General features: G+C 37.6%; 1 protein-coding gene across 4 annotated transcripts in view; it reads left to right on the plus strand.

The window, feature by feature from the left end:
* ELP2 (elongator acetyltransferase complex subunit 2) overlaps positions 1 to 21363 on the plus strand; it is a 40114-nt gene extending 18751 nt beyond the window's left edge. For 2 of the 4 annotated variants that reach the window (XM_061351455.1, XM_061351458.1), the window contains 14 exons: positions 370 to 470; positions 2953 to 3084; positions 3582 to 3731; positions 6939 to 7127; positions 8993 to 9062; positions 10991 to 11086; positions 11208 to 11265; positions 15193 to 15265; positions 15698 to 15884; positions 17668 to 17789; positions 18264 to 18406; positions 18894 to 19007; positions 19999 to 20078; positions 21218 to 21363. In XM_061351455.1, the coding sequence (XP_061207439.1) occupies positions 370 to 470; positions 2953 to 3084; positions 3582 to 3731; positions 6939 to 7127; positions 8993 to 9062; positions 10991 to 11086; positions 11208 to 11265; positions 15193 to 15265; positions 15698 to 15884; positions 17668 to 17789; positions 18264 to 18406; positions 18894 to 19007; positions 19999 to 20078; positions 21218 to 21309 (1607 nt within the window). In that variant the 3' untranslated portion in view covers positions 21310 to 21363. Of the gene's footprint in view, positions 1 to 369; positions 471 to 2952; positions 3085 to 3581; positions 3732 to 6938; positions 7128 to 8992; positions 9063 to 10990; positions 11087 to 11207; positions 11266 to 15192; positions 15266 to 15697; positions 15885 to 17667; positions 17790 to 18244; positions 18407 to 18893; positions 19008 to 19998; positions 20299 to 21217 lie in introns of those variants that run through there. The other 2 variants (XM_061351456.1, XM_061351457.1) reach the window with 2 other exon arrangements.
* The last annotated feature ends 2527 nt before the right edge of the window (positions 21364 to 23890 follow it).

The raw sequence follows: 23890 nt of genomic DNA on the forward strand, positions 1-23890 counted from the left end.
TTTTGTTTTAAACTGTAATCTCTCAGTAAAAATTTATTTGGGGAATAAAACTGATAACTGCTGTGCAGTGTCTCTGTGAAGCTCTGGCTTTTTCTTTACATTTGTTTCAATATCAATTTTGAGTGAATAAGCAGAGTATGGTTGTTCTCATGTATGTGTTTTATGTTTTCTTTGGTACGTTGTGGCTGAAAAATACATCAGCTTCTAATGAATGCTTGGCCAGAACCTAGAGCTTAAGTTTGGCACTTAAGTACTGCATTGCACATCTGGTACTGAACAGTTTTCTTAATGTGTTTTGGATTTCAGTATGATCAGATGTTAGATAGTGTTCTTGTAGGTTATAGGATAATTGTTTTCCTTGTACTGTAGATGGCAGCATGCAACAACCAATGCGGATAATGTCTGCGTCAATGGACAAAACTGTGATCATCTGGGAACCTGATAAGGAATCTGGAGTCTGGCTAGAACAGGCAAGTGTCAAGTCTTTCTCACAATAATGTACAGTTCAAGTTGCATTTCCGGCATCGTGTGTGTAGCGTAGGGAACAGAAGTTCTACAAAATACTGGGATGAAAGGCAAAAGCATTTTCTTGCAGAAGTACTTGTTACGATGCTGCATTGTGAGTAAAACTATATTTTTCAAAAAGGATGTGATGCAATATGATTTGTTTGCTTTCTTGTTGCCATATTTAAGAGTTTCTAAGGGGAGTCTGTGCTCAATTGTCATTTATAGTATAGCAAGCTAAGTGTTGTATGGTAACACGTGTTGTGTACTCCTGGCAAGAACAACAAACCTTTCTGAATTATTTGTAGTAATCCTCATGGGAATATGTACCCAAGCAGTTACTACAGAGCAGCTGACATGCAATTCACAAGCCTGGTTTTACTCACAGTAATTTGTTCATGGGCTGTGTCACTAGGTTTTTCTGCCATGTGATCTGGTTTTTCATGTTTCACCGTAGTATTTTGAATGCTGTTCCGATGTGGATCATCCTAAATAAACAAGTATTACAATGAGATTTATCTAGTCCTATGGCAGATATATTTGTTTTCAGTTGACTTGCTTTTCCAAATTGCAGTAGTTTGGCAGAAATTGTTTGTGTTGGCTTATGCCAGCCATTGTTTATGATCTTTCCGGTCACAGAGAAAGTTCTAATCCTTTCTTGGGTGAAAAAGAATTACAGTAGCATGTTTGCTTTTTCCTTTGTTCCTGTCGTGGTTTCACCCCACCCAGACAGCTTGTTACACACTCTCCCCCCTTTCTTGCCCTCCCCCTACTCTCGGAGGGATGGAGAGGAGAATCAGAAAGAATGCAACTCCCACGGGTTGAGATAAGAACAGTTTAGTAACTAAGGTATAGCACAAATCACTGCTGCTACCACCAATAATAGTAATGATAAAGAAAATAACAAGGGAAGAGAATACAACACCCCATCACCAGGTGACCGATAACTTGCTCCCCCCAGCCTGACCAAGCATCGACCCATACCTCCTCCAACCCTGCAGTCCACTCTAGCCCTTCCGGGTAACTCCCAGTTACATCCTGGGCATGACGTGCTGTGGTATGGAATATCTCTTTGGTCAGTTTGGGTCAGGTGCCCTGTCTCTGCTTCCTCCCGGCTCCCCTCCTCCCTGGCAGAGCATGAGGCCCACAGAGTCCTTGGGCAAACCAAAACATCATTGTTTTTCAGCTCTGTTCCCAGCTGAAAGTCAAAACACAGCACTGCACCAGCTACCAGGAAAGAGAAAAATGACTGCCACTGCTAAACCCAGGACAGTTCCACTGAAAAGTTCTTATGCCTTTCTACTTGAAGTGGAAATTGCTTCATAATAGGATGATCACATAGAGATACCATGTCCCTAGTTGAAATGCTTAGTTGTGGCTAAATTTACAAGCTTCTAAAATGGGGTTGTACAGTAAAGCTTGTTGCATGGTGTTAATCTTTGTTTTTACATTCTCTTAGCATTGGTTAGACCTCAGATGAGCAGCTTGCAGTTCAGATTTTAACTGCAGCAATCCTTTTTTGCATTGAGGGAGGGAAACCTGAGCTGGAAGCCTGCAGGAAAGAGAGGCGCAAGGGCAGCATCACGTTTTCCGTCTTTCTCATGACAAACAAGAATTCTTCACAAAATCATTCCCATGCTCAGAGGTGAGACTAGAATTCCGCCTCTGTCATGGCATATCAGAGTCACTTCCATAAGAGAAGTATTTTTTTGAATGAGTGCTAATAAAATGGGTGTACTAGTCCACAGCACCATTTAGAATGAGGTATAGATTCATTTCATTGTGATCTTAAAAGCAGCTGTATAATAATGGGGGAATTGTTAAGAGTTTAGCTTGAAGGGAATTGTGGTCTTATCTCTTGAATAAAACTTGATAATTTAATCTTTTAATGTAATTAAAAACTTGGACGAGCACTACAGGAGCTATAAGGCATTTGTGTGTGTATACACACATACATGTCACAAGGGAAGCACAAAACAGAGGCCAGAATATGCCACAGCAGGAATGTAGAGCAAATTTCAGGGATTCCTGGAGAAACAGGAAAGCGGAAATATGGTAGTGAATTTTGGAAATTAAGGCTTGGAGGGGCAAATAATTGGGAACTATTTTTCTTTGGACCATTTTTCCGTTTTGTGCACCAGATGACAAACTGTTGCATCCAACGGACTGGAGTGAACCACGGGAAGATACTGTTCCCTGTTTCATCTAGTGTAGTGTTTTCTTGAGGGATTGAGCAAGATCCTTTTATGAAGGGAGGCTCCATTAAGGTGGCATGCAGCTTTATTTCCCATGCTACTTAATTTTGCAATTAAAATATTCTTTAAAAGTATTTTTGTGTGTAATGCAAACTGTTGCCTACAGCTGAATTTTCATCTCATGAGGTTAGGATGTGTTTGTATGAACGGGAGACAGTTTTCATGGATATTTAACTTCTGATTATTAATTTAGGTGCGTGTAGGTGAAGTGGGTGGCAATACCCTTGGATTTTTTGACTGTCAGTTTAGTCCAGATGGTTCAATGATAGTTGCTCATGCTTTTCATGGAGCATTACATCTTTGGAAACAGGCTACAGGTAATAAGGTACGTTGGGGTTTTTTATTAGTACTTAAAAAAATTACACTTAGATGTCACTTGAAGTAAGTTCTGTTCTTAATAGAAAAATTTAACAGTACAAGCTAAAATTAATGATTAAAATTGTCCTTCTCTGAATATAATACTCTGTGGGAGTCTTGTGCCTGTACAGAAGGGGGGTTGCAATCTCCCAGGCTCTAAAACTGGTTGCTTCCCTGTGGAACCATAAAGTCAGTGGAATACACCAGACCCCTTAGGGGTTGTGCTTTCTTCAGAAGTGGCAGCTAAACCAATACCACAAGTTTCTTCTAGATTGGAGCAATAAATAAGTATTTGTGTCTCTTTCACCACTTCTAGTTCTAGTAGTTTGCTGTTTTCAATGACTTTTTTTTTTTTTTTTTGGCTTTTGTTTTCTTTCTTATAAGGGCACTGATGATTTTAATTTGGTTAGAATATGTCAGTCAGTCAATTGAAAAACCCTTGCTGCTTTCTGACTTTTGTGATAGAAAGAGTGGACTCCAGAAGTTGTGATTTCAGGACATTTTAACAGTGTAGAGGATGTACAGTGGGACCCAGAAGGAGAGTTTATCATCAGTGTTGGTTCTGATCAAACTACTAGACTCTTTGCTCCATGGAGAAGAAAACAAGAGACAGAGGTATGATCTTCAAAGATTTTGTGAGCTTGGTAAAGAGTGCTTGTCTGTCCTGAGTTTGAAACAAGTCACCTGAATGTAACTCAAACCATGAATTGTCCCCAAGTTATGATCTATTCAAAATTGCTTTTGTAAATGCTTGGATTAGTAATTGAGTATGTGCTGGTTTCACTTTAAAAATGCTAGTGGCAGAGTTTTAGCAATTGACATAGCATGACTGCTGTTTAATCTTGAGCTTGCCTCCAGGTTGCCTTCTTGGCAGTTGGTGTTCTTTCAGGGTCTGCAGTAATTCAGAGGTAGGTATACATGGCTGATTCTAGTAACCATCTACTGCCGTTATTTAACACTTGGCTAAGGACTGCTGCAGGTAATCATAAAGTAACTTTGGTTGTATTTTATTACACAAACTTAATCTAAACAAAATTCTCACTGTATATTTTACACTATTTAGGTTATGACTCTGACTGTTTTACCAGAATCATCTGACCTTCCTGAGTGCAGTTGATACATGTGCAAGCAACTTTTCAGGAAGAATTATTCCTTACTAACTTTGTATATTCCAAAATAAGTCTAAATTGTGGTAGGAGAAACCCTAAGAATGTAAATATTCCTGTTTCTAGTTGCTCACACATTTTCCTCATCTACAAATACAGCTTTTTCTGGCAGAGCAGTATGAATGTTCTATTCAGGAAACTACCAGAAACTAGATTGAAATCGTGTGAGGCCCTGTGCTAGCTGTGCTATTAGTTGGGGGAGGCAACGGGCAGATCTTACAATTGTCTCATCAATACATCTGTAGTGTGACCAGCACAGGATGTCTGGTGTTTTTCAGAGAGTGAATTTAGCATCAGTGTCTCGATTTCCTTTTTTCAGGCCATACAGAAGTGGTGGCGAGACCAGCTCAGATGCTAAGCTTTGCCTTGTGTGGTAGGAAGGGCATCTCCAGTTTCCTTCTCAGTCTTTTGCCCCAGTCTCCAATCTGGAGGGTACAACAGCTCTCTGGAAAAGATAGTATGTTGAATTTGATGTATGGCTGCAAAGTCCAGGACTAGCACATGATGTAAGTTGGCAGCATTCAAAATAGTTGTCAATACCACATTCTCTGTGACATACTCAAGTACTTATTACATATACTGCTTACTAAAATTTAATTGTATTTTCTGAAAGACCCGAGTCTTCTATGACTTACCTGTACAGCTGTTCCTTCTGTCCCTGAAACTTTTGAATTAATTAATTTAGTATAGTGATTGCAGACTTCATATCGAAGTTTGCTGTGAACTGAACTATTTTACTTCCTCTCCCTGTTCTGACACAATATCATATGGATGTTTCAACCATGTGTAAATCCAATTAGCATCAACACTTGCAGCTGCACAGGGTGTGGGAGAAAGCTGTAGTATCCTGTTGGTGGGTTGAGGTGGAGGGTTAAGGTAGAAATAGATCATTTGAAGAGGTGTATTCAGGACTCCTGAACCCTGAAAACCAGCTTAGTTCTGCTGCTCATGAACTTAGATATCAGGCTTTTAAAATTACCTACTTTGTTTACCATGCTGGGTTTAGCATCTGAAAAATTGTAACGGGTGACATCTGATGTTTACAGGACACAATGGATTGTTCAAATAGCTATGAAAAGTACTACAGCTCAGTGTTCATGTTTTACTCTGTAAAAAGAGAACTGTGTTAAATGCAAATAATTATCCTGTCTTGAAACCGCAACTCTGATATCATGCTGGGTTCAAATATCAGAAATGAGTGACAACAGTCGGCTTTGATTTGTCATGCAAATTTGCACCCTGATTTTTCTGGAGGAAGCTTATTGGGTGACTTACACAGCCCTCTCTTTGTTTTGGGGTTTGGTTTTGTTTTTATTTTTCGTTCCTGTTTTTTAAACAGTTCCAAAGTATGCAAACATGTACCTAGTAAAGACCTAGTAAAGGGTAAGAAAGGTTTATAGCGCTGTTTTCATGTAGATTTTTTGTTTGTTTTGTTTGTTTGTTTGTTTGTTTTGGGGGTGTTTTCAGTTTTTGTTTTTTTTCTGGTAAAAAACAACAACGCCTTTTTCTCACTGCAACAATCAAGCTCTTGTGAAAACATCAGATTTTGTAGGATCCCATTCAGCTTTCCACATTTGAAACTTAGTTGAATTTTTAGTGTGATTTTACACAGTTCACAGGCAATGTTGAAGCCTTTCCTTATGTTTGTGTATCTAATAAATTCTGTCTTGGCTGCAATTTTCCAGGCATTGTAATACTGATCTAATTCTGCTAGTTGTAAACTCAAAAGTACACACTGTATTTTTCCAAATGAAGAATCATGTAGGGATAGTAGAAAATGACACTAAAAATCTTTTCATGAGAATGTATTTGCTACAGAATAGACGTGTGGGTGTTTTTGTTTTAGAATATTTTTTTTTATGTGTAGAATAAATGGTAACTTTAGAAAACCAATTTAAATAATTTAGTATATTTTTTGCTAATATTCTTTGCTTAGTGTGACTGTATAACTTGTCTGTGTAATTTTTGGTTAGCTGTCAATTCTGATTTTCTTGGATTAATACTTGTAGCATGGGTATGATTATTTTGGGAAACTAGGAAAAAAATTAATAATTGAAATGAAAACACTTCTAAAATCATTAGGATTTACCAGATGTTTTTTCTATAAGAAGCTATTTTGGTTTTGTCAGTGCTTTGCAAAGCTTCTATTAAATGGTCTCACTAAAATCAAGTATTTAAAGAAAGAGGGGAAGTAGGAACATGTAGCCTGCTGACAACAGTGCTGCTGTGCTTTGTGAGAGACAGATAAAGGAAGCAAGGTAATTATAACTACCTGTCTTACGTCTTTCAGAGCTAAAGTTTTGAAAGTAGTAAATAGCATACAATCCTCCTTTTGCTTAAGCAAATTATGTCCTACTCCTGATTATCTAGCATAAAGAAGTCACAGTAAAAGGCAGTGTGCCCTTAGTAACAAAGGTAAGTAAATGCCTTAAACATATTTGTGCAGGATCACAGTTTACTAGTTACAGGAATTGTTTGGTGGAAAAACAGGATTTAACTGGTGTATGTGAGCATATATCAGTTTTATGAATCATGTCTGTAGAAGGTTGCTATTAACTTTATGTTAATAAAGTCAGCAAGTAAAGTGTTAGTACTTCTTCTGACCTCAAAATCTCTAGTTAAGAATTCTGTTTTAACTGACTATCTGTTCATCTAGGTAACCTGGCATGAAATTGCAAGGCCTCAAGTACATGGATACGACATGCGTTGTCTGGCAATGATTGGCCGGTTTCAGTTTGTGTCAGGAGCAGATGAAAAAGTGCTTAGAGTTTTTCGTGCTCCCAAGAATTTTATAGAAAATTTCAGTAACATCACTGGTATTCCAGTGGAGAAGCTGTGCTCCCACGTAAGTGTGCTAAAGCAGTGCTTAATGAAAACACCCCTCTTTCATGTAAATAAAATGAATGCTTTAGAAAATGTCAAATTTCACTGAACTGCATAAAAATTATATTAATAGTTCTGTAAACTTAACCTGTTTTTTCCTTTTCCTTTTATTAGCTGCAGTGTGTGTTGTTTTATATGTATTTTTTGGTGTCATCTTATACGACAGATTGCATTTGTAACTTACCAAGACCTAGCCTCTGAAGATTAAAATTCACCCATGCTCTTTTCAAAGTTGCCACACCAAGCAGACTACTGCACACACTTTGTGGTTTGAAAGCAAACAATAAGGACTGGGAATGTGCTTCTTAATTTAAGGGTGTTGTAGTCTTGTCTAGATGTAATTACAGTTGTGTGGTTATGTGCTTTTTGTTTTGGGTTTTTTTTAATTGTATGCTTGCAAATAGCAGAAAGCTTTTTCAGCACTGTTAGTTGTTACATGTAAATATTTATAAATATGTACTTGCTCATGCTTTATTTCCTCTTGGCATCGGAAATTTTCTTGAGACCTTTACATTCCAGTTCTTAGTTGTGAATAAGTGTAGTTTCCTGCTCTGTGGAAAGATAAGACTGCTGAGGTGCTGTCCTTCCGTCCCCATTTGCTTTAAGATCTAGTTCTGTTTTTCTTTGCATTTTGTAGAGCAGACCTCATTCAAGGTATCTGCCTCTGTACATGCCTTGCATGCTTTTTGCATTTCTGGTTCAAAAGCAAGCGGTGTTTTCTGTGCAGCTTCTCAGACATGGATTAGACTTTCCATTTAATTTAACAATTGAGATACCTGGGAAAGAAATCTATTAATTTTTGATAGCAAGTTACATAAATAGCTGTTTAGTGCTTTAATTCCATAAGACTTTCTAAACATGTGAGTTAATGATATTGCGCTTTCATAATGCTGGCAGATGTCATTAATTTGCTTTCATGCAGACTTTCCTTATCAGGTCTTCCTCTGAGTGCTACATCTTTATTCATGATATCACAGTGTTTCACATGTGCGCTTAGTTTAAAGAGGAAGGTTTTATTAACTCTAATGTACAGCTGCTCTTAAAAAATTGTATAGCTCAGACAGAAAAGTAATAAAAACAAAAAAAGACATCTTAATATTAAAAAAGGGTTGAACAGGATTATATTTAGTTCAAATCCATCGGATTGTATTACGCCCTGGGTTGTAATGAAGAACCATTTTTGGTTTAGAGGCCTTAGACTTGTGTGTGTCTCCCACATTTTCTCATGAATTTATGAACATTTAAATAAATAACATAGTATTTTAAGTTGCCACCTAAATTATTAGTCCAAATCTGGAAAGCAGGCTTTCTTTGGACTTTTCAGACACTGTAAGGAAGGGGTTTTGCAGTTACTAAATCTAATCTTTTTCCATTTCTGCATGAAGGCCCCAAGTTCACTTACCCTTTCTGAATTTTTGCTTTTATCCCCATACCTTTATGGAAGTATTTGCTGTGATGATTTGTCTTTCCTCTGTGCTGTCTTGAGCAGGCATGTACTCTGGTCTGTGCTATGTACCAAGCTGTGTGTGAAGCTGTGGGCACAGGCACTCACCTCTGTCCCGTTTCCTAAAATGCTACTTTATTATTTCACCTCGAAACAGACCATTTCCCAGACCTATGGTGTTAAACTGCAGTGCTCTCAGTCTCTCAGTTAATTTATTACTTAACAGATTCTGGATGAGTTGGGAGTTTTTCAAAGTGTCCCCCTTCACTTCTCTAGAAAAGTCATTCTCAGGCATTCCTTGAACTGTGGACTTTGAAATCTGAACCTACATGACAATCCATATGTAAACTTTATTCATTTATTTATTTATTTATTAAATTCAGCAACCATCTGATCTTCCAGAAGGTGCAACTGTGCCAGCTTTGGGGTTATCCAATAAAGCTGTTTTTGAAGGTATGGCTAATGAAAAATAACCGTGGTGGTGTTTCATGTGGAAACTTTGATTTAAATGATTGTTTCAGTGTATGTCTTTTTGTTAGGTTTGTCATTGTAAGCTTGACTGCAAGTTTAGAATCTTAGAAATAAAATCGTCCAAAATGTTTATTTCTCTGGTAGCACCTAAATACAGTGCTTAAAAAAGCAAAAGTGAGGATCTTTCCTCCCTTTCTCTGATTTCTCTTCTAACCATTCCCTAATGTCTCTTTTCCTGGTTTCCATATTGTGTCCTGCACCTCTCTTTTGGAGGAGCCCCACTCAGTCTGCACAGTGCTCCTGCGAGCCTCTGCTGTTGACTGATCTTGATGAGTTTCACACAGTTGCTGGGGCACATCACTCTCCTGTGATGGTTATGGGAGTAACCACAGCAGGGTATTATTTCCCCACCTGCTATTGTTCCTCTGTTTTCTCCATGCCCCCTACCCACTCCTCTAACCCCCTAAGAAGATTGGTGACTTTTAGCCAAAGAATTATTATTGAATAGCATACTGTAAAAACTAGGTTCAGAGTTATTAAAGCAGGATATCTGTTGCTACTTGCGGTTGCTTTGTAAAATACCACTACATTCTGGAGTCGTTTTCATACTTTCCTCCAATGTTAGCACCCTTGTAGAAGCTTAATGCTGCTTTGAGGCGGATCAGTGACACGTTTTCTGTTCCAGTGAAAATAGCCACGTGGGTTGGTTTGGTTTGTTTTTTTTTTTCCAGGAATGTGTTGCCTTGTGAAAGTATTAGGGAAGGAAGAATTAATTGGCCAACAGTAGCTAATGTTCTGTTGGTGAATTCAAGGCTTGTGAGGTGCCAGATGGATTTCGTTTTTCTACTGCTTTTTCATGAGCTCTGCTGAGAGGGAACAATACTTCTGTTTCCTAGAGTATTGTCACACAGAGAATAATTAATTTCCATTGATTTCTGGGTATACCCAGAAGCAGCATTATTAGTAGAAGAGCTGTAAAATTTTCCTGCGTTGTCCACCATTGTCCACCCAATGCTGTCAGGTGCTGATGGCTTATGTTAAAGCCCCATAGACCTTCTTGCTTACTCTGCAGAGGAATCTTCCTTGTGAGTGTTGATCACCAGATAGCAGTCACCCATTAGATAAATATTGTTAGTTTCATTTTCAAGGGAAGGGAAGACAGGATGAATGAGAGGAATAGGTTTTCTGTTCTTTTTCTGTACTTCCTTTTTTTAACTTGTGCTGTATTCAAAGTGTGCATTTGGCAAAAAAGTTAGATTCTGTCTGAGAGCAACTGTTCCCCAACTCTGTATCTTTTTCTTAAATAATGCCTTCAAAATGAAGGACAGAGTTGAATTTTAACTTAAAATTAACTGGAGTAGTGTCAGTTACTTCTGGTACTTTTGCCTAAAGCTAAGGACTGAGCCCTTGGCAGTTCTGCTGAAGTTTGCTGATTGTAGATAAGTTTCTGCAAGTACGGCTTTTCATTTAGGGCTCTACAGTAAATTTAGGAATTCACCACTTGTATTTGAGATTTTTTTGCCTTAGGCATTTTCAAATACAGAAGGAGGGGTCTAATGTTGGGTTAGCACAGGTTCAACTCCTGATGACTACTTCTTCCTGGTAAATCAAAGTCTGTTTTAAAATCTCTGGAAGAGACTTGTGCTCATGGAGACAGGTCGGTCTTGGAATTAAATTAATCCAGACGTTAGATTTTCATTTTTTGTAATTTTTTTTTTCCTCCTCATTCTCTTGTACTTTAGAATAACTAGATGGTAATATTCATATAATTGTAACTCTAGAAACAAAAGAACCTGATTTCCATTGCTTATCTTATAAACCCAATAGATTTGTTTTTTACTTGTCTAATAAGTTTTTTCCCTTATATCAAGTATATTCTCTTGAGCTAATGAAGTCCTTACTTTGAATAGGAGATATGGCTGTTCAACCAGCTGAGGATGAAGAAACATTTAATACCATTTCGAATCAGTATCCTGAGATTTATTTTCAACCCTTGATCCTTACAGGTATGATATTAATTTCTGTTGTAGGAAATAGAGAATGAGGTTCATAAACTTGAAGCATTATTTGGCTGATTTTTGGATTAGTTAGTACCAAATTTGAATATGTTGTACAAATGTCTTTTAGAACCTCCCCCAGAGGATCACTTGCTGCAGAATACCTTGTGGCCTGAAATTCAGAAGTTGTAAGTTTTTTATTTTCCTTTTTTATTTAATTTATGAAATTTCCAGAAAGCTATTGCAACATAGTCACGTAGTCTGGTCTTGTAACTCTTCCTGTTTTACTACCTGATTGACTTCGTGTGCAGTGTATTGCTTATAGAATAAATAATTTATATGTATAGAAAAATGAGGAAACAATGCAAGAAATGGCAGTTAGAACTCATGTGTCACGAAGTTTTATTTCACTAGCTGTTTCTGTACCAGTGAAGATGCATATTTTTTAGCACATAGCTAAGTTTTCGAATTTCTAATGAGCAGACTTTGATTGTTCCTTTAGATGTTTGTCTTTTGGAGGTCTGTTTAGGCACTGATCCTAGATATTTTTATCTGTTCCACAAGAACAGTAAGGTTACTGGTTTGCTACAAGGAGCTGCAACGTGTTCTCATGGTCTTATCTGTGCTCAGGAATGTGATGGGCCTCTCTTTCCACGCTGCAGCCTTTGTTTATATCTTTATGCTCTGCACATCTGCTTAAAACCTTGCCTATACTGAATGTCTCTCGGCATAGGGAGTTTTCTGTCTCTTTCCACTTTGTGGTGCTTGCAGATCAAGTCTGTCTTTCTGGTACAGAGGTAAAGGCTGAGGCATCCATGCAGGAGCTTCCCCCTAAAGCCTAACCAGAGCTGTAAGGTGCAACAGACGGAGGCAGCAGTCCATATCAGATGTGTCTAGTGGTAGAGCAAAGTGACGAATGTTGAGTGAGGTGGTTACAAACCCAGTTTAGGTATTGAATGCTGACAGAGCAGGTTGTGGCTTGCGCAGATAATAGTTACATAGTCATGACAGTAATTGTTTTGAGGTTGAATGGTTCTTCAACTACGTTTTGTTCCTTCTTTCCTGAGATTAACAACAATTTGCAATTGAAGGTTGTCACCTTATTTGGCCTGTAAGGATCATGGTAACACTATGCTACACTCTCACAATCTTCAAAGCTTTAGTATCAATCTTCAAAAGAAATGAAATATCTCAAGATCTTACGGTTTATTTATCTTAATCTCCTGAAAGAGTGGTCTCAAGAGCAAGAATAATGTTGAGCCTTTGCTGATGATATGATTGTGTTTCTGCATTACAAGTTTTGTGACTTCACTTGGGGGGCAGGAAATAAAAAGCTTTCTGAAAACAGTTTGCAGATTGTTTTAATTTGACCAAGTAGGAGGTTTTGTGGGAGCTCATCTTTACCTTCAGTCGGGCAGTTAATTTTCTTTGGGTGCTTTTAAGCTCTATTACTGTGTTTGTACTTAGAAGTGCTTATGGGAAGGAAGCTGCTGGATATTGGACCATATCTACACGTTTTATATTTTGTAACCATTACGTTAACTGCTTCTCCTGTGTGTGCTATGGCGGCTAATGTACCCACTCACATAAAGATACCTTATCAAGCTACTTAAGTAGTGAAAAGAAGCCAAGGCCAAATTTTTTCTCCATTTAATTTTGACATTTCTTGAAGTCTAGTGAGACATGAATCTTTGATATTCTGCTAAAAGGAGTACTGCATATCTGCTTTTATATCCTGCATTCATTAAAGTAACTGCATTTTATGATGGTCTTAGGTGACCTATCTGAGCAATTTGTTCTGGTTTTAGAGACACTGCTAGTGATAGGGATTCTTTTATGCAAGGGCAACAAGATGTGAAGCATTCATAGACTTTCAGTTTTTTCCTCAGGATAATCTTGAAAGAAATAACGTGAAATTGCATAATGTAGATTTCAAGTTGCCATAGCAGCAGAAAAACTGTGTGAGGAACTGGCTTGCTAAAAATAGCTTGTTTGTCATTGACATTTGTGCATTCCCAGCTCTAACTTGATACCAAATTTTGAAGGATTTGTGTTGGGTTTTGCAAACCTTTTGCTTAAGTAGGTTTTAGTATGAAGAACTTGCTGAATTTTTACATAACCTAATAACTTTAAAATAAAAATATGATAAATCCTGTGAGAGTGTGCTAGTCTTTATCCTCTTGGAAAATTACCGTAGAGAGTTTATGTGCAGCAGGCTGAGATTAAAGTGTTATCATAAATACACGTTTATATGGATGTACATTTCATGTAATACACTTGGAAGTCTTGAGGCATCCCTTTTGACATTAGAAAATTACTGTAATAATTTTTCTGGACACCTTGAAAGTCCAGTTTACCAGTGCATAAAAATGTGCTATGAATTGCACATTGTTAAAAGCAGAATCTCTTGTGTTTGACAGTGTAATTTCATTATTGATTCATTCTCTCAATTGTGTACTTTTTTTTTTTTTTATTATACGACGTAATGAAGGGATCAGATTGCATGTATGGGGGCATGAGAGGGGGTTGTGCTGGAGCTTCTATACTCGCAAGGCTGATACTTGTTCATACAAACATCTCCTACTGCCACTAACTTTATTCTCTTTACTGGAGACAGCTCTGACCTGTATAGGCTGTCAGTCTGAGCTGTGGTAGTCCTGCTCATGTGACTTTGCAGAAGACAGTATTTTAGGTCCTGTTTTTTAAAGTTTACATTTCAGTGCTTCTGTTTAGCAGGAGTAAAGTTGCATACAGGAGCTCAAAATGTTTCTGTCAAAGTACTCTTCAATATTACATTTAAGAGATAATACCAAAGTAATTGAGTACTTGTTTCACAAGGTGTTCCACAGGTCACTTTTTCTTTGAATTTCAGGAAATTTATACTTTTCATGGAATAAATACTTTTCAGATTTAGACAATTGACTTCCAATGGTTTTTGCTACAGAGTAATCCCCAGGAATGTGCTTAAAAGTAAGCATTATGATAAAACTCCTGCTGATGGCAGATTAAGAGGAAGACTTGCAGTAGTACCTTAATCATTATAAGATGCAATCAAATTTGCAAATTAGCGTTCCAGTTAACAGCCACCAGTCCCTCTCCCCAGGCACAGTTACCCTTCATGAAAAACCAGCGCATCCCCAGTCTTCAGACATGAATGTGGGAGTCTGTCTGTGGGATATGCCCAGCAGCGACTCTTCTGGATTCCGTTCAACAGATAGAGACAGTAATTTGTCACTGAAACAGATGGCTGTTTTGGCTGCAAGTGAAATCCCATGAATATCAATCCCTTATCAGAACTTTGCAACACTCCTGACCGCAGGAGTTTATTAAGAGAGCTGCCCATCTCTTCAGAGGTAGGAATCAAAGGAGCAACACCTCCCCCTCCTCCCCCACCCACCCAACTGGTATTTAGGTGATATTTGTCCACTATTTATAGGTTTCATGTCCAGTTTTGCTTTACTTCCATTCTGTTTTCTGTTTTTAATTTGCGTTAATCTGTATGACCTTTCTGCTTATTCACTAAATCCCAGTCCAGAAATATGAGCTTCAGTCCCAGCACAACTCGTGCAAAGACTTATCAAAAATATATTTCTGGAGAGAGCTCCAAGGTTTGGGATTTTTAGTGTTGTATTCCTTCTCCAACATGATTTTTGTCCTCTGGTTCAGATGTCTTTTGCTATTTCACAGAACAAGCATCCTTTGGCTGGGTGTTTGTGGTGGATTTCTTTGGTGATCTTCAAATGTATGGCTTCTGATTTTTTTACTGGTAGTGTAAAAACTGCTTTAGAAGAAAACAAGAATACATTTCATGCTGTTCTAGTCTGCTTTTTTAATCCTTAGTATAGCTTCTGCAGTGCTGATGCTTCAGGACTAGGGAATGAACTGAGCAATTTTTTTCTGTAGTTAGTTCCTAAATGTGAAAGAATTTATGTGGGTGTTAAATTTAATACTGAACATGATTAGGAATTACTTGGGACAAAATACTGAAACACTGGTGAGAAGTTCCTGGAAGGTGCCTTTCATGTTTGCAGAGGGATTTAAATTAACCTAAGAACCTTGATGCATACTGCAGAAATGACTGTGATGTGTTAAATATCTTTTCACATTTATTTCAGATATGGACATGGATATGAAATTTTTTGTGTTGCTTGCAATAATTCAAACACTTTAATTGCCTCAGCATGTAAGGTAAGAAAAGATTCTAGCACCATCTAGTGAAAAATGCCAGTGTACTTTCAGGCCTGACAGAGCAGAAATCAGAATTCAGTTTGGGCTGAATTCTGTTCTTTAACTTAAATGTGAAAAGATTTAGTATAGATAACAGTTGTCTTGCAAAAGTGAGAGTGAATGAAGATGAATTATGATTCATAAACTATGCATGATTCAACTGAAGATATTAGTAAGGTAAATTCTAACAAATACAGGTATAAAACATTTACTTCCTGTAAAATCAGCGTTAGTAGAAAGTAGCAAAAAAATCTTTAAACTTTTCAGGGGAAGCTGCCTCTAACTTAACTGCAAGCCTTAAAACAAGCACCCTGACATCTTTGTCTTTTGAAATATGTGCCTTTGTATTTGCTTTTGATAATTCTCACTGATATTTTTTTTCCATCAATACAGGCTTCCAAAAAAGAACATGCAGCAATTATTCTGTGGAACACTGCTTCTTGGAAGAAACTGCAGAGTTTGTCATTTCACAATCTGACTGTTACCCAGCTGGCATTTTCTCCTAATGAGAAGTTTTTATTAGCGGTTTCTAGAGACAGGAATTGGTCACTGTGGAAGAAACAAGACTCATCAGAGTCAGGTAAGATCTGTGAAGTGGATATACACATTTGAAGACTTCGTGGTCTGTCCAATACTTTTGGCTTCAAAATACTTGAAAGAGATTTCATAAAAACATTTTAATGGACATTTTCAGTACAACTTTTAAGAGTTAATAGTATTGTAGACTCCTAGTGCTTTAAGAAGTGCAGTTAATGGTGTATCGGAAAGCTAGAAAGGGAATTAAAGTGTGGAGAAGAATATAATCAGGCCTTAAATACTGTTTAATTGATGGATGTAATGAAGTCTCCTATTTGTCCTCCTGCCTCCTACTTCTGAATATAGGTTTCAGATTTACTGAAATCAAGCAGTCATGCTGGACTGTAATGCTGGAACCTCAAACTGGTATTCTGTGAAGGAAAACCTTCATCGCTGTTCTATGCAGGCAAGGCTTTGAAGGTTCATTGCTGTGCCCATGTCCTGCATAGAGCTGCCTTGTTCCTCTTTGCAGGGCATGACACTTTGAGACTCTTGACAGGATTAATTTCTATCTTTGGTGTGGCTTTCTGATAATCCTGCACAATTGATTAATTTGACTAGGACTGTCTCTGTCTGGAATAAATGCTGATAATAAAGATTCAGTTGACTTTCTTATTAAGACTTTGAGCCTTGCAAAATCATGAGGAGATTGCTGTTGAATGCTTAAATGGATTCCTAGAACAGATGCTTGTGCTGAAGGCGATTATCTTGCACTGTTGGCTTAATAGCATGTAAACACTACTGGGGTCCGTAGTTTTTCTAGAGTCTTGGCAGTGAGTTTTGGTCTGTTTATACAGCGTCTGGTTGTTTCCTGACTTGAGATTTCTGTGCTTTTTGGGCTTTGGTTCTAAAGCCTGGTGTATTGCCCACCCTAGTTACACAATGTTTCAGGATAAGAAGTACAAATTCTCACAGGAAGTAGAGGAAATCCAGTTTTCATCTGTTTATCAGTAACTTTTCTGTCTACAAAGAACATTGTTACCAGTATAAAACGAAACTGCTGGTATTGGCATCCTGAGAAGTGGTTATGCAAAGTTTATGTTCCAAATATTTTCTGCTTAGGAAAAGTATTCCCATTTACTGATTTGCTGATCAGCTTTATTGCCTGACTGTATGCATATTGAAATGGCAGCCTGTCTCTTTGAGAACAGATTAATCTCTACAATTAAATTATTATGATTTAAGTTCTTGGGGCTTTACTTATCATAGAATCATAGTATAGTTAGGGTTGGAAAGGACCTTAAGATCATGAAGTTCCAACCCCCCTGGCGTGGGCAGGGATGCCTCACTCTAAACCGTATCACCCAACGCCTCGTCCAACCTGGCCTTGAATACTGCCAGCGATGGAGCATTCACAACCTCCTTGGGCAACCTATTCCAGTGCCTCACCACCCTAACAGGAAAGAAGAATTTCACAGATAAGTACTGTTGTGTAATCATTTGGGATACATGTACAGAAAAAAATTGAAGTCAGTGTTTCTATGGAAAAACTTGCATAGAACATGAAAATCTTATACTTGGGCTTACATTCTTCTGAAAGAGGTCTGGGTGTGAAAGATCAAACTGTTACTGTTTCAGTGTTATAAGGGCTGACTGATACAGTGTTGAGCTGGTGCTAATTATCATTGTGAGATGTGCTGGAAAAAATATTTATATGGTGATGAGTATTCACAATTGCTTTAAAGATGAGTGGAATAATGTCTGAGTATTCCTGCAGTTCTTACTGAGGGTTAAGAGGAGTAACGATTACTTTTAACATGCAAGGGTTTTTGTCTGTTTTACTCCAGGACCAGTCTTCAGTTGCTGTGCATACACAGACAAAAATACAGCTGTTCACAGTCGAATCATTTGGTCTTGTGATTGGACACCAGATAGCAAGTATTTTATTACTGGCAGTCGGGACAAAAAGGTAATTAATACAAAAGAAACTTTAAAACCCCAGATTTATTTTAGATGTATTTTTAGATTAGCAGATGCTGTGTTCTAATGAGCCCATGTTCTATAAATACAGAAAAATCTTCATGTGTGTATTACACAGAAATCAGTGAGACTTTGGTATGCTAAATAAAGTGCTTGTTCAAGACTGTGGTCTGCCAGTTGGACCTTCTCCCTTCTTTTGTCATGCAGTAAGACAAGCATATGTCACATAACTCTCATAGGTCTCTGAGCTGTTCTTTAACTTTCATAACAGAATCTGTTTTTGCTGTCAATATCTTTAATGAAATCAGACAGACTGTCTCAGAAGTTGAATCTTTGTAAATAGACATTTTTTATTAGTTTGGGGGTCATCCACTATTTTAACTAGGTTATTTCTTATTCTTTTCTAAAATGCATTTACAAGAATACTGAAATGAAAATTCCTAGATGATTTTCTTTCTTACAGGTCATTATATGGGGCAGTTGTGATTTATCTGTGAATACTGGAGGGAATATGTTGGATTCAATCAAGCCTTGTTCAGCAGTACTGGATGCTGGGGATTCTGTTACTGCTGTTAGTATCAGCCATGTGCTTACTCCTGATGGAAGGTACTGGTTTTTTTCTGTAATGCTGTTTTGTGCTGTTAGGATTTTTTCTGCTTTAGTAATTTTTCTGTGGCTAAAGATGCCTTAAAATCTACTGGTAAAAAATATTTTGACCATTCTTTAACTGAATGACCTCTGCTTTTTTGATTTCACAGCTGTCTTTTCAGGTATATGGTGATTTCTCCAAACAGTATAACAAGGAAAGAAAAGTCATGAACACACCTGAAACACATTTATTCTCCCAACAGTACTGGCTGATCTGATGTTCTAATAACCTCCTTTTTCCTAACCAAATATTTTGTATGTTTCTCCTTTGCAAATTTTTTGATGAAGAAGCTATGATACAACTTGTGAAAAGTAAATATTGATTTGAAGGGCAAGGTGAAACACAGTTTTGAGTATTAGTTCTTTGTAGCTTGCATTAGAGCCAGCTTCACTGAGCTGCCTACTGTCATGTCTTTCAGAACTAATGCAGTTATTCTCTTGATAGATATATTGTTGCAGTAGGCTTAGAGAATGGGAAGATAACATTGTACACATGGAAGCAGAGTGGGCAAGAACCAGCACTAGCTGATTGGACCACATGTGTTGAGATGAATAACAGGTATGTCTTGAAGTAGGTTAGGAGCAAGGAAGTATTACTCTTGAGACTAGTAGTGCTGGAGTTCTATTCTTACGGTATAAAATTATATGAAACTGGTTTATTTTTATATCAAAAATCATTATCCTTTTAGGAAAAGATTGATCCTTGAAAGTCTAAAGATGTCTTTAAGTCAGAACATGGAAATAAAAATACTGGTTATTCAGATTTATTAAAAACAAACAAACAAACAAAAAAAAAAACCAAAAAAACCCAGAAAACCCTAACAAACCCCGATGAAAACGAAGGGGGCAACTTAAACCACAAAATATGTCAACCTGTGCAAATACTTTGAGAAGTCTTACCCTTTGTTTGCCCCACAAAAATAACTTCATTATCTTTAGCCATAAAATCAGGTGGTAGAAAGTACTGAAGTGTCTTTGTACATCAGCAGAACATTTTGAAGTGGATGACAGCAAGCTTTCAAGAGCAGCTTCTAGTAGAAACCAGAGGAATGACAAGCTATATCTGGTGCTGCAGTGGTGACAGTTAGAGAAACTCTCTGTAAAGGACCTTGATGTTTCACTTGAAAGACTGTCATAGATTTTTCTTTCATATACTGGCATTGGTAATACCAGAAATGAAGGTTGATGGTGACTTCAGCCTGCATGTGCTTGAAGTGCATTGGAAAAAGACACCAGATAACAGGAAATCATAGACTAAAAGCCAGAAATCTGTCATATCTCAGTAATTGAAATGCTAGACCTGCAGCTTAATGTAGTAAAACTTGAAATCAATAGCTGTTTGAATTATTGATAAGCGAGAGAATAAAATGTCATTAGTGTTAATGGCCCTACTTATTTTAAGAACTTAATACCTGCTGGTTGTCACAAGTCAGTTTTTCCTTGGTAGTGTTAATAGAAAAGTACTAATTATATAAATGTTGATGTTTAGATTCACATGCCCAACTGTGTGTGACATTTTGTAGCTACCTATGGATTTCTTTTTGTTGCAGCCAAAGTCATGCTCTTGCTGTGAAACGTTTATGTTGGAGACATCATGCAGGCAGAGCTGGACATAATGATCAGAACAACAGTGAGTGGTTGCAGCTTGCAAGTTGTGGAGCTGATCACTGTGTTAAGATATTCAATGTCAACAGATTTGCTGTTTAGCAAAGGCAGCTGGCCTGTCTTTGCAGAATGGATTCACAACATTTTATTTCAGCTTTTAGTCATTTTGGTTGTTGAATTTTCTGCTTTCTGCTGTGGAAAGTGAAGCATCTGCCATGTAACTTATTAAAGCAACTTTTGTGGTAGTTTGAAATGTGAAATATTTTTTTTTAATTCTGCAGTTCCAGAAATAATGAAATATTTTATATGTTTTGGTTGGTGGATATCCTGGAACTGAGGGATGGGAGGTGGGGTAAGGTGTGGGAGAAGGATAATGAGACAGCTTTGTTCACTGCGACTCCAAGGGTAGGTGGGAAGCTGCTGATACTTGCATAGTTCTGTGCTTGGGGTTGCAAGTGGAATACTGAATTTTTTTGGAACTCTTTATTCCTGTTAAACTTACCTGTCAGTCAGCCTGCCAGGGCTGACACTGTGTGTTTAAGCATGTGCAGAGATCAGAGTTAATATACAGCTTTCTCTGGTTGCCTTCTGAATGTATATTACAGCCCTGGTCCAAGTCTTACACCTCCTTATTTTCAAAGGAGTAGTTTGTGTTTGCATGCTTGGACAGGCCTGCTTGTTTGTTTTTATTCCTTTCTGCAGTTGTGCAGAGTGCTGGGCTCATGCTTCTTGGTCATATGGTCATATTAAAGCTTACTGCACAGACCGCTTAGATCTTCTGGTATCTTCCTTGTGTACCTGAGAGCCCACTCAGCACAATGCTATAGAAGAGCCACCTCTTACTCTGCTTGAAGGCTGTCCTCTGTGGTTTGGGCTGGAAAAGCTTACAAATATCACTAGGAAGGAGCTAAAAGGTGGCAGCCATTCCTTACACTGCCTTTGGACTCTAATTGACTTTTGAGTGCCTTATCTATTCTGGGTTCTTATTTATTCTGGTGTAAAACAGGTTAACTTAGTTGTCTGATAGTGTTGGAATGTAAATAGAATGGTAGTAGATGGCGAGTACTTCAGAAATAAGCCTTTACTTCAGCAGGTCTGTGCCTGATTCCAAAGTCTAATTTAGAAATCAGTTAAACTTTGTGAATGAAATAATTTTTGTTCCAGAACCACTTGCTACCCAAACTGGTAGCTGTCATGGTTTAATCCCAGCCCGCAACATGCAGCCACTCTCTTACCCTCCACCCATGGTGGGATGACAAGGAGAATCAGAAAACAAGGTTAAACCTGTAGGTTGAGTTAAGAACAGTTTAATAATTTCATAAAATAATAATAATAAATAATAGTAGTAATAATTGTGATGAAAAGGGAGACAACAAAAAGAAAAAGCAGAGAAATTTACTGGAGCATAGAAGGTTCCACGTTAACATCAGGAAGAACTTCTTTACTGTGAGAGTGACAGAGCACTGGAACAGGTTGCCCAGGGGGGTTGTGGAGTCTCCCACATTGGAGATATTCAAGGCCCGCCTGGACAAGTTCCTGTGTGATGTACTCTAGGTTACCCTGCTCTTGCAGGGGGGTTGGACTAGATGATCTTCTGAGGTCCCTTCCAACCCTTGGGATTCTGTGATTCTGTGAAATAAAAACTAAGACATCGAAATGATGCACAAAACAATTGCTCACCACCCACTGACTGATGCCCAGCCTATAGTGGCGATCCATGGCTCCCAGCCAACCCAATTCCAGTTTATATACCGAGCATGGCAATTTATGGTATGGAATATCCCTTCGTCTGGTTCAGGTCACCTGTCCTACTTGTGCTCCTTCCACTTTCTTGTGCCACTCTTCACTGGCAGAGCATGGGAAACTGAAATGCCCTTGATCAGGGTAAGCACTACTTAGCAACAACTGAAAACACACGTTTGTAATCAACATTATTTTCAGACTAAATCTAAAACACAGCACTGTAACAGCTACTAGGAAGAAAACTAACTCTATCCCAGCCAAAACCAGCACAGTCATGCAAATGTAATCTGAATTGTGTTTAACTCTTTACTGTTTTGCATCTTTATATAAAGACTACAGTTCTTTCAGAGTGGTCCAAACTCTTTTTCAGAGTAATTATATAGTTTATGTTGTAAAGGTTTTTATATTTTAGCTTTTTATTTTCAATTCTGTTTTTCAGCATTCAAAAATTAATGGTTCAAAATTACTTAAGGGAATAAAACTTCAACTTCATAATAAAGATGCTTTGGTACATTTTGCTTGTGGTACCTGGTGCTTTCCTTACATGTGTGCTTTAAGCATTTGAGTATTATATTTTACTTGTCCATAAGTTCCTGAACAATCATAGATTGTGTTTTGGCTAAAAGAAGGACATTGCCTATCTCTCATGAGGTTTCAGAAAGCTGCCAAAAGTGGAACTTTATTCTATGTCACAACTGTAATTTGGTATCTTACCTACAATTTGATGATAGTACTGAATAATACTTTTCCAGTATTGGTACATCTTGCCATTTGGCCACATTTATGCATAGGCAGAAATAAAACTGTCCCTTTCTCTTATTTTGTGAAATGCTGTTATTAAACAATCATCAGCTTTTATATGATTTGGTAATCCATTCCATTACCCCTGGGGCTTTTATGACTCAATTACATTGAAGAATATACCTCATTGTTCCGACTTTAAGTACATCAGATTAGTCTGTTGATATCCTAAGTCTGAATGTTTGTGATAGACACTTTTTATTCTCAGTCAAGCTAGAGGTTGTCAAGAGACACCTTGACACACAATATTTTTTTTTATGGACAGTGTTATCACTTTGCTCACGTTTAGTGGGTGTGACTTTTACATACGCCTCTATCTTCTCAGTAATCCGCTAAAGTCTTTTCAAACCATCATGTAAATCAGCATCAGGATAATAAGTCAGGTAACTGACTTCATTATCTCAACTAGTATCAGAAGGTTATTTGGATCAGTGTAAACGTGACACCAAGTGTTATCATAGTGATTTTTTTAGGGGTAGCATTGGCTGCCTTATGAAGAGCAGAGCTCTTTAAACAGCAAAATAGAGTCCTGAGAAAATTTGTTTTCTCTTTTCTTTGGTTTCTTTGTTTTAAAAAATAGAGAAAAGCAAGCATTTGCCAGGCATTTACTATACTTACTGTATTCATTCTACTTCATTATTCTTGTTTTATTGGTGGGGTAAAAACTGCTGGAATCAAGTGCTTTATTGCCAGATGTGTTTGGGGTTTTTTCCCCCCCAAAATGTCCTGATTAGGTTTTTATTCGAAGAACCTATTGATGGTTTTGTCCACAGAAAGAGGCTATTGCTTTTATTTTCTTCAGTGTGTTTTTTTTTGTATATACTTACTCAGAGAAACTATATTTAATCCATTAAAAATAGTGTGTACATTCACATGCTATTTCATGCCTTAAACAGAAATACTACCTGACCTGAGTATACTGCTTACATATAGCAGTTAGACATCTTAGAATGTATCCATTTTTATTTTTACAGTTTCTATGTTTTTTGTAGCCTTCCTTAAATGAAAATCCTGATTGCACTCAAGTGTGTTTTGGAAGATGGAGTTAGCCTCTATACTTTGCAAGTTGCTTGTATCACCTTCTTATAGCAGGTGGTTCAACGTTGTCACAATACATGCAAAGTTGAGGTAAGTGTAATCTTGTTTACTTCTTTCTGTTTCTCTTCAAGACTTATCAGATAAGCCCTGCCAACTCCAATCTTGGGGATCTACAACTTTTCACAGTGCAGCCTCTGATGTTGCGTTTGTTTTCCCTTAACAATGTGATGCAAGATGATGTCCGGGGTAAGACTT

This window comes from Neopsephotus bourkii, unplaced genomic scaffold (genome assembly GCF_033783945.1).
Source record: "Neopsephotus bourkii isolate Nb327-2 ecotype Australia unplaced genomic scaffold, CSIRO-AGI_Nbou_v1 NB_591, whole genome shotgun sequence".
NCBI lineage: Eukaryota > Metazoa > Chordata > Aves > Psittaciformes > Psittacidae > Neopsephotus > Neopsephotus bourkii.